Here is an 11,572-nt window from a genome sequence, read left to right on the forward strand (position 1 = left end):
ATATATATATTGCTCTTTACAGGGCCACACACAAAGGTGACAGAAGCCAAGCCACAACATATTGAACGGAAAGGAGAAATGGCCTGTTTATTCAAACTGCACTTTTTGTAGGCACAACAGAGAAAGTAAGTAAAGAAGCGTACGCACTGGCAGCGAACGGCGATCATAATGGGGGTCAAACAACACAAATGAAGCCCTAGTGGACCTCTCATACTGTATGAGTAAAAAGCTAAAGCGAGAAGGAGTTAGAATCCATCATCCCATTGAGATATTCATTCGGTGAAATGCGACGTAACCGGAAGCCCGGCGGCCACGGAAAAAAAGGCGGGACTCACGGTGAGCGGCCCTGCACGGGTCGCTCTGCGTGCTGTCGGCATGCCGGGCCGAGGACGCAGAGGACACGCTGGAGCTCCTCACGAAGCCTAAGGCTGCCAGGCGTCCCGGGGGGAGACGGCTGGAGCTGAATCCCGGAGGACGAAGGCCCGACGGGTTGCCTTTGGGCAGCAGAGACCTGGGTTCTTGGGCCTGGGGCTGGGTTACAGCAGCAGTCAGGCCAGGGGTCGGAGAAGGGGCGCCGATCTTGTCCTCTGTCGAAGGAGCAGAGAGACAGATGGAGGGATGGATGGGTGGATGGATGGGTGGGTGCAGGGATGGAAAGATGGATCGATGGATTGGACAGATAGGGAAATTGCGATGTTACAGCGGCAAACATCAGAACAAATAGGCAAACGATAAACCTGGGTGAGGCAGATTCTTATACCGCTGAAGACGGTGTGTTTTGAAAAGGCTGTGGCTAGGGATTGAATGCAGCGCGCGGTGGCGACCGCATCCAGCCCCCTTCCTCTGTCGGCTCAGAGTTTACCAAGGATTTAGTGGCGTCAGACAAGTTCATCCCGATGCCGGCGGACGCGAGGCACGAGGGCGTCGGAAAGAAACTGACAGACACAAAGCCGAGTCGTCTCGCCTTGATTATCAGCGATAATCACGGTTCGGCTAAATGTGCGACGTTGTAGAACACGCCCTGAATACAGGAACATTCGCCCCTCGTCGCTTTGGCTCTCTGTGTCTCTGAAAGAAAGACGGAGAGAAATAAAGTAAAGGGGAAACGAGACAACGTAGGAGGACAGTGGGAGGAGACGAGTGTGTGTGTGTGTGTGTGTGTTTGTCTATAGTTGAGCTTGTGTGTATTAATGAATTTGTTTTTTTTCTGTCTTTGGTTTGCATTTGTCTCTGTACTGCCTGAGCCTGTGTGTGTGTGTGTGTGTGTGTGTGTGTGTGCGTGTGTGCGTGCATCTGAACGCATACAGTACATACACACAATAAACCCAGACAGCGGCCACGCGGCGCTCGTAGAAGCTGGGATGTGGGAGGTTGGATCCAGACGCTGTTTGTTTCCTCTGTGGATCGTTAGTTTCTGCTGTGTTGACTAAGCTCTCAGTGGGTCGCAGTCTGCTCTTCGACTGCGCTCCAGCGGCTGTGGCAGCCGTCTAAAACCACCGTAGACTGTTGTACTGCATTCGGATCGGTCCTGCCACGCATGGAGAGGTAGCTGGGCAAGCGGCCACTGCTAAAACTGCTGCCAAGCCAATATAACCTTTAGCCCCAGTGCATAGCTACTGTACATTTGCTATTAAAGTTTAGGGACTATACTGTGGAGACAGGCGTAGATTTTGCGAGCATTTTTGGAGACTGCTACCAAATTTTACAACTAGCAGCACCAGTGTGACTTGCAAATATGCCGACCGTTTCTTTTCCTTTTTTTTTTCCAAATCTTTTAATCTTGATCGTATATCAGGCGGCGTCACGGAGAAAGTGTCCCCGTTACGCGCGGTGCTTGTTTCGTTCCATATGGAGACGTGAAACAACATAAAAGAACCTACGCCTGAAACAAAAACCCACTGCTTTGCCGCGCTGGCGGCGGGCACCCTATCGATGCCGCGGGATGCATTGGACATGGCAGTTTACACCATGCGCCGTCTGTACCGTCGGAGAGGGAGACAGGTGTGCAAATTGCTCCCCGGTCGCTTCCTCTCCCTTGATTTTCAGATTGGAAAGTAATTTGTTTTTTAAAATGAGGAACCCTCATTTGACAGCCAATGTGTGTGTGTGTGCGTGTGTGCGTGTGTGCGTGTGTGTGTGTGTGTGTGTGTGTGTGAGTGAGCTAGAGAGCTGGAGAGCTGAGGGTCTCCTCATGGTTGTTGATGGAAGTAATGCATTGACTACATACCTTATGTCTACATTTGTTAATTTATTATTTGGTGCCTATGTTCAAAATAAGCACAATTTATAAATGGTCTATTTATAACCAAAGCATTTATCGGTAAACAAGTTAAGATGGAAAAAATACGGATGTGTTGGGTTGCATGTCGATTTCAGTGGCGCTCCTAAAACTTTCCGTCGGAAGCACCAGCGCTACTAATGGAAAAAGTTTGTCTGGAGCCCGAACTTGCTTGAAAGAAAATCGACTGTTTTCCCCAGTGTCCCTCTGTAAGCACAACCACAAGAGTCTGGATCGCTAACAGCTATTAAAACACACAAAAATCGGTCATGAAGCCATGGAACATTCTCGGACTCGATTGAAAAATCGGCAGCCGATTGAAAACCAGCTTGAAGCCATCTCAAAATCCGCTCCAAAAATGTCCCTCACCCGAATGAATTGGGTCCGAAACGACCGAGTTAAGAGCCGGTCGCCCTCGTCCTCGCTCGCTTTCTCGACCGCATATCCACACAGGCCTCTGTGCACAAAGACACACACACACACACAAACACGCATACACACACACACACACACAGGCCGTGGGCGAATCCCTGCCCTCGGAGCGAACCCCCCGTCCGGGCTACCAAAGCCCCGGGCGCAAGGCCTGGATCGCGCACGGAGCGAGTGCATTATCCCCTCTGGCTGGAGAGATAAGGTAGGTAGGCCTCCTTTTCCTCTCCATTTGGCAGAGGCGTGTGCCCCACTGCACTCTGTGGGGACGGCCAACGGGAAAGGATTCAATTTGAGGGAGAAGAAGAAGAAGAAGGAAAAAAAAAAAAAAAAAAGGAGCTCATGGATGAAAGGGCGAGAAAAAGATTAGGGGAGAGAGAGATAGAAAGAGCGGAGCTGAGCGAGGGAGGCCGAGGGAAAACTGAAGTGAAGTGAAGTGAAATAAAAAAAAAAAAAAAAAAAGAAATCAATCATCGCGATCATTCTTTTCACCTTCCCTTCATCGGGTAACTCCGAGCTTCGTGCCGTGTTTATTAAAATGGAGTCGGTTCCTGTTCCCCTGAGTGAGAGGATCGGGAACGTTAAAAATAAACCCCCCCGACCGGCCTCCACTTACACACATTCTTCATAACGCAGCAACAACCGGAGTGAAAATGAGATAAGTATATTTCCTATACTCGCCTTTTAACAGTTCAAACCCCTCCATTTTTTTCGCCGCGCTCACACCCCACAACTAAACGACTTCCCTCATCATTCTGAGTGCCACTTAAAAAAACAACCCGCTGAAAGAGACATAACTTCAAGGGAAGGTTCATTTGGAGTTTAAACCTTTAAACACGGCCGACTGCACTCTTTCCTCGAGTGGTGTTCCGTGCCCTCTGGTAGCGTCTCCAAGGATCTGGCTCCAACGCAATCCCAAATTTTGCCGTTAGATCTAGATAAAACTGGCTACAAAACAACTTCTGATGACTGAGATATTCCTTGTTTTGAGGCCACGCTTATCAACCCAGTCCTCAATCACCTGCTTATTTGAGGTCTTCCGAGTTTTAATGTCCAACCGAAATTTGAACACCCCTATTTCTGCCGTGACTTACCGTAGAGCTTTAGTCACAAGGCATTTTGTTTTGTATGCTGCTATAGAAAAGGTAGAAATTGGCATTTCTATTTTTCCTTTTTAAAAGAGCACCCACTAGTTTCGTTTTTGACAGACAACTCTTAGATTAACTTTAAAATTATCTTTGTTTATCTTGCATCGTTTTTGGGGGGTCTGGGCTCTACCGCTCATCACTCTCGGTGAGGTGTCCAGCAAACTTAGACATACTTAGTGAGCTTGAAATAAGGGAGTGATGAGCTCCAATCCCCCAATTAGATAGAAGAGTAGAACCCAACAGGTAGATGCAGAGGAGGTGCAGGCAGCGCAGCAACACAGGAGGGACAGGAGGGACTGGTTGCTTAAACAGGGCGGTCCATAAGGGCGTGGAAGTGTGTGGCGCGGTCAAGTTGTCTGACAGAAATAGCTCCGCAAGCTACGCCCCAACGAATCTCAGTCGATCTTTTCTTTCTGATTGTCATGATGTCATCAGATACACTAATTTACATACGGCCCATCATCACATTCAGGAGCCACGCCCCACCCATTGAGCAGCCCTTGCTTTACATGACGCCAAGTCATTCCATCATGCCAACTCAATTTAGGCATTGCGAGAATGTGTATGCCGATATTTAAATCAGGTGTGCAAGAGCATATTTGGATGAAAAACTTGAAATACAGCGGGACACAATGGGAAACAGTGCCCAAAAGTTACATCGTGATAACGTGGTTCTGAGGATTGTAACAGTGACAAGGCTCATATCTGGCAGCACTGCCGGGGTGTGAAGTATTGCGATAAAAGTTATTGATTATAGGCGCAACCTGCATTGATTTTTCTTTTCTTTTCATAAAGCGTTTAATTGCATGTGATTAAATCGTATAGTTCAGTGCGCTGCTCTCTATACAGCACCGCTCAAGTAAAGGTACAGGTTTCACCCCAATGAAGCACTGAGAAACGAGGGAATCGAGTTCGACGAGACAACCAGGAAAATAAATGGAAGTTACACACCCTGATACCCCGAATGAACCTGAATGATTGACATATTTATCATTACTTGTTATTTTCTAATTTTGGACCGGCCATAAAACCAGGGATCATGATTTATCAGCGCCTTTCGTTGCAGTGCCGGGGATTGACAGGCAAACGAATGACCAAGCAGTGCAAAAACTGCAACGCTCACGGTACTGCTTGTCAACTGTGGTCACGAACAAAGAATCACACGCACAACCCAATACACAAACCAGAAGTAATTCAGTCCAATAGCTCGACACATAACATACATTTGTGCTAGTCAGATCTCCCCAGTAGATGTAAAATCCTTCAATCCCACATAGCACATATGGACACACATGATAGGCACTGCTGACCGGTGCCGCATATATTGCGCTCTGTATTGATGATGGGTGGATGTGTTGCAGTGACTGCGAGGCAGGCAGGAGCAGAGATGAGAGAAGATGCCAGCAGGAAGATACTGACATTACTTAAGAATTAATTGCTTTGCACTTCAAAGGCAGGAGTTCCCAGAGGGCCGAGCAGCACTGAGACCCCAATACATATGTATTAATAGGGATTATGATAAGTATGCCTGGCACGTAATAACACTATGCTGAACAATTCTGTATGTGCAGTTGTGGATTGCATGTGTGTATGTTTGTGTGTGTGTGTGTGTGTGTATTTAGAGATATACAAGGTGTAGTTATGCCAGGGCCACCATGTCCTAGGAGAGCGCTCAGATCTCATATGCAAGTTATTAGCGGCAGTGCTTTCCAGCAGTGTGCAGAATGAGGAGTGGACTTCAAACTTCAATTTCCCGATGATTGCTGAGCTGTAATGAAAGTCTGACTGCTGCAGTCAGCGGCGGCATCTGCATGACGTGCTTTCTGGGTTTTATATGCAAAGCCATGAATGTGATGGTTTATGGGCTCTGGGACGATTAAGATGACGACCAACCCTTGCACTTGTCCTTGACTGATCTTTTTCTCAACATAACTTGAATGTTGGGAAAGAAAGATAAAACATATGTATGTGAGTGATGTAAGTATGTATGTACGTATGTACAGTTTGTATGTAGCTCCATATCTACTCTTTTTCTGCCACTGCGTTGAATTGCTCCTCTAACCTCCCAATCAGATTGTCCAAAATGAATTTCAGAGACATGCGTTTTAAAAGGCTGCATTCACCTCAGGCCAACTTCAACAGGAAAACAGTCCCATGGGAGGCTGGTGAGGACAAAAAATGAACTTTCTCTACATTGCAATTTTCTTACCTGTGTTCGCCGGGCTTCTCTGATTGGTTGCCGGGATAACAGCCTGAACTGGTTGACTGAAGACTACAGTCGACCTTTGACCTTGACCAGGCGCTCTGCCCTTGGCTGAGCTTGGAGTTGTTCTGGCGACGGCTCCCAGACCCAGTCGGAGTCCTCTGCCCGTGCGCAGCAGGCTTCCACCCGCCTGGGCTGCCATTTTGGCATGCAAGGGGTCTTCAGCAGAGTTTCCTCCAAAGCTGGCGGTTCGCCCCATCTATATTTCAAAGTTAATTACTAATAATTAAGTATTTAATATTGAAGTGTGATAATAAGTAGGTATTTACTACTGCATCCAGCTGTAATTTATGCACCACAGTAGTTTACTTACTTTGTCATCAACATCAGTTAGTATGAGCTCATTTTATGTAATTAGACCACTTTGGAACATAACGACTCGACGTTGAGAGAAGACGTCGGCAGTCTGATTAAACAGTGTCTGAATTCATACTGTATTTGAATGTGTGTTGAGATAAAAAAAAACATGAGTTCATATCTTATATGAGCCAAAGTAATGAAGAAGAAAATTTGACATTACAAATATTGAAATTATGCTGTTCACGTTCAAGGGAAACATTTATTGTACAAAGCACTTTCTTTAATTTTTAAAGACAATATTCTATAAATTCCAGATGGTGCAATTTAATCACACTCATTAAGAAACCATTTCAAAGCAATCATTCGCCTCTCTTGTCCCCTTGCAGTTAAAATAATGATTTTATTCATTTGGAAATTCATTAATTATACATAGTCTAATTCACAATACATTGATAGACTCGGTATATTCACATACAGACTTAACAAACTTAAATTAGGGAATTTTTATAAACCACTTTGAGAAAGAATCGGATATCAAAAAGTATGTGGTAAATAAAAATAAAAGTATGTGTCAATTTCTTGAACTCACCAAAATGAACTAACCAGTAATTTAATTCAGTTAATTTGTAATTATTTTATTCAACACAGATTAAAATATGAAAACCTGCGTATGGACTGCAGGCTTCTTTGCCATATGGAAAATATATTATCATGGCATCCATTACATATTGGTTACCATAAACTCCACAAGATGAATATTTATCACATATTATATCACATAATCACATAATTAATCCAAAACAATAATTGAATATGGTTAAAAAACAAAAATAAAAAATAAAAAATACTGACCTCAGACGGTGCATACTTTGCACTTGGTGTCCCATAGAAATTGTCCCCCTTGCTGCCAAGTTTTAGAGGTGCTGAATGGAGGTGGGGGTGCGCTGCTTGAGCCAGGTGACTGTTTGCTGGAGGCAACGTATGTGTGTTCCCAAGGGGCCTGACATTGTGGTTAAGCATTCCTGTTGGAAACATGTTGTGTGTCTGGACCTCCTGACGGTACTTTTCATAGAGCAAGTTAGAGGCACTGAAGACCGCAGCTCCTCTGCCCTGCACTTCAGTTCTGGGTGGGGGGTTAGATTTGTCTTTTGGGGACTCGGGTGGGGTTGACTGGTTGTGTGTGTAAGCTGAGAGCCTGGATGGTAGAGATGATACCTGATAAGGGCCCTCTACCGCCTGGGGCTTCACCTGGGGAGTCTTCCTGACATAAGTGATGATTTTAGGACGTACACCCTTCGGTTTGGGTGCGCTTTTAGGGGAATGGGAAGTCTCTTTGGGGTTGGAGTTAGGGTAAGAATTTGAGGGGCTCTGCTGGTTGTTGAGAGGCGCTTTAGGGATTCCAGTTGTGCTTATATTGGTTTTGACTGGTGGTCTCAGGCCGCTGTTGCTATAGCCCTGAGTTGTCTCAACAGTTGGGCCACATCCGGGCTGGGGGTGTTGAACCACCCCGGTGACATTCCTGGAGATGAGGTACAGGGAGGGCTGCCTGCAAGGAGAGCCCTGGGGGGTCCTGAGAGGAGAGCGGGGAGGGGTGGAGCCTATTGATGCGATCCTGGTCCTGTTAGGACTAGAGCAGTTCCTTCGGTATGTGAGTTGGCTCTGGGCTCTTTTCTCTGAGTTGGAAAGGTTGGAGGGGCTTGAAGTACGCCGCGCAGTAGACTGGTACTTATCCAGGGACTGAGCCTCTACTTGGGCTGCCTCTCTCAGTTGTCGAGGCTGAGAAGACATCATAGCACCGTACAGGTGAGAGACATCTGACGGCTCCCGTAAGGCTGATTTTTGACACTTTATGTTAGTCCCATGACTGTGTGAATCCGTGGAAGGGGAAGATGGCTGCCCAATATCTTTCTGAGAGGCAGTGACCATTGGTTCTGCAGAGCTCTTCCCTTTCACTGTCTCTGTCTGACAGAGAGGCCGCACTAACTGTTGCCGCCGTGGTGGGAGCACCCTCTCCTCAAATCCCCCCTTTCTCCTTTGTCCAAACCCCACATCTGAAGGGGACATGCCATTTCGGTGGCGGACCCCATCATCGTGTCTCCAAGCCTGATGATGGAAAGGTGGGGAGTTCCTGTTGGCATCCATAGGGGTCTCCCTTCGTCTGGTCTGGGCTGAGGTAGTGTTGTAAGAGTCAGAGTAAAAGTTGGTGTTTGAGTTGGACAGAGAGGCTTCGGCCTCCCCACTGCACTCCAATGCACTGGCTAGACTTCCACTCAGGGAAACAGCAGAAAGACTGGAGACAAACACATTGGTTTCGGACTTGGATTCTGTCAGACCTCCCTTCCGCCTCTCCCTATCCCTCCCCCTGCTCATCCTTGTGTCCCCCACCTCTGCTGAGCACACGTCGAGGTCTTCAGAGCTATGACAGACATTTTGTCTTCGCACTGGCTTGCCTTTCTGCATAATGCTTTCTAACTGGTTCCCATCATTGTCATTTCTCCTGTGACAGAGCGATGCAGAGCTGGCGGTTGAACTGGAGGATATTGACATAGGACCTTCATCTTTCCCATCTCTCACACTCCCATCATCTTCCTCTTCCTCCTCCCCTCCCTCCTCCTTTCCCAGAAAGGTGTGTGGCACCATCTCCTGACATTCTGACAGCTCAAACCCCTGGAGATCAGGATCCATGCAGCGTTGCTCCGAGCCCCAGATCAACTTGCCATGGACATCTCCTTGTGAGACCCGGTGTGGTTGGTACCTGGTGCGGTAGCTAGGGTCACCCAAGAGTCCATGTCCTCCCCCTTCACTGGTCAGAGCTAGCTGGTTAGCATTGTCATCCCCAGGTTGGGTAAGTTGGAGCTGGGACTTGTTTTTAATTTCTCCACCGGTAACACTGACTCTCAATCCCCTGAAGCTAGTTGGGATGCTCATATTTGAAAAATTCCTCTGTGACACTCAAAGAAACCTGTTGAGTTCTTGGGCCATTTGTGGAATTATGACTTTCTTATTCTCTTCGGTCTGTTTAAATTTCGTCAATGGCAATGTTTCAGATGACTAATAAAAGGGAAACATGTCATCTTATGTATTTGTATTCGCTTCCAATTTCCTCATCTTGTTTTGATTTTGACTTAGTTCACAGAGAGCTTCCTGATGGCTCCCGGGTAGTGTGTGGATCCGACCAATCTGAAATGAAAGACAAAACCATGCATATAAGAAAAAGTCTTATCACAGCGTACCCTAGGCCTCGCCCATAGATAAGGAACAGAAGCACCCGCAATACAAGCCAAATTGTTTTTGACAATGGATTTCCTTCACATTCATTCAACCCACCGGGGCTTTTTCTCTCTAAAATTGATATCTACTTTTTATTACTGTTTGCATTACAGCTTGGGCTTCTAACCATTCCATTTTTCAGACACGTTCACCTTGACCATAGTGTTTCAGGTATAGTGTACTCCGATTTCTTTCAGCTGATTTATTAAAACAGAGTACTGTAGTATATGAAATCCACAGACTCAAAAGAATAACAGTCTGTCTGGTGGCCTTTCCTATATTATTTCTTAGCTGTTCAATTTGTCTAAATTATGTAGACTTTTTCATTAACATTTATCACCCTGTAGACCTTTTCTGAGGCTAACTAATGAGTTAATCATACATCAACTTAAGATACAGAAATAAGTCGCAATCAACAGAAGAAAGTGTGACATGGATTATTGTTTGCTCTTGACTCGTCAAAATTTAGTCACTTATTCTTAGACTAGGCCTAAAAATTACGTTATCTGGAGAAAGAGTGAATATATTATGGAATTTGGGGGAATTAGTTTTATCTATTTAGAGATTTTTAAATGTGGAACACCTGCCTCACTGACTTGCCAATTTCCTGTATTTGTCCCTTTAATGAATTTTATTTAATAAATACAGATATTTTTCATTTGAGGGTGCTGTTCCTCTTTTGAGAATGTTCATCCATATCAACAGTTAACTGACCACGATTAGTGACACTGCTTTATCACATTCACCCTCATAAAACCTCTGTTGCGATGCCCGATCTTATTATTCTTATCGGGAAAGGCGGACCCCGCCATCAACAATGGAACTAGCATATACAGTAGAGTAGCACCTACATAACACAAATACATCAGGTGGCTGATTCTTAAAAACTGCCGGCTAAATAAAAGATTGATATGGGATTTTTAAATAAAATAACCCTATGGATTACCACTTTTAGTAAGACGAAGTTCTTTTTTAAATGAGCACTACATATAACTTCTAAATGTTGCCACATACTCACAATGAACATACAAACGTATACATAGCCAAGAGCCCATATGCTTCAAAAGTGTTAAAACAAAAAAACAACCATAAAAGGCAAACCAAATTTTTAAACAAAATGATTCTAATTACATTTGTGTTCTTGGTTTGTCACACCGCAGAAAAATGTGTTATTAGCCACCCAGCCAAATTGGAATGATTAAGAAAAAACGGCAAGTATAAAAAATAAGCTTTCAAAATCGTGGGCAAAAAAAAAAAAGGCAGTTCCCTCCGTTCTAAGGCGACGGTGTACGAGAGCACACAAAACTGGGAGAGCCACCACGCTCGGAACGGAAATGTCAATTAGGAGACAGAGCTGTTCTGTACATTCTGGCATCCAGGGAAGATGCTTTTCGCGGGACGAAGGCAAAAATCGATGGCTAGCAAACTAGTGTAGGCTGTAGTAACTCGTGATTGAGCGGGAGAACCACTGACGGATGCACTGTACTCTGATATAGTGTCAGACTCCACAATTCAGTAATACATAGTTCAAAGTCTTATTATATATTTTAAGCAATTACTATCTAACATATACAATGTATTTGGAAACAAATCTTGGAATTCACTTTAAGGGGACTTTAAAGATGTCCTAATTTGACTCATGATCGGTGCATAAAGAGATCACCACAGGATAAAGGCTCAGCGCTCCACAGAATATTGTATAGCTACCTCAGAAAATAAATCATTTTCTGTTTCCATTGTTTGTATCGCAATTCACAAGTCCCAGTGTACGGTAGGCTGCTGAGAAGATGCATCAACTGTTGTAATTGTATTTTCCCATCGTTTCAGAGCGATGCCGCAGCGGTCGTAAACACACTAAGCAAACCGAGAGGCTTCTGCTCCAAT

General features: G+C 45.2%; 1 protein-coding gene across 1 annotated transcript in view; it reads right to left on the reverse strand.

Annotated features, from left to right (window-relative positions):
- mtus2a (microtubule associated tumor suppressor candidate 2a) overlaps positions 1–9,103 on the reverse strand; it is a gene marked incomplete at both ends in the record, with an annotated part of 42,360 nt that extends 33,257 nt beyond the window's left edge. The window contains 2 exons of the mRNA XM_080013505.1: positions 336–531; positions 7,424–9,103. Of these exons, the coding sequence (XP_079869631.1) occupies positions 336–531; positions 7,424–9,103 (1,876 nt within the window). The remainder of the gene's footprint in view (positions 1–335; positions 532–7,423) is intronic.
- Between the last annotated feature and the right edge of the window lie 2,469 nt (positions 9,104–11,572).

Source organism: Zeus faber (genome assembly GCF_960531495.2).
Source record: "Zeus faber genome assembly, chromosome: 14".
NCBI classification, from domain to species: Eukaryota; Metazoa; Chordata; class Actinopteri; order Zeiformes; family Zeidae; genus Zeus; species Zeus faber.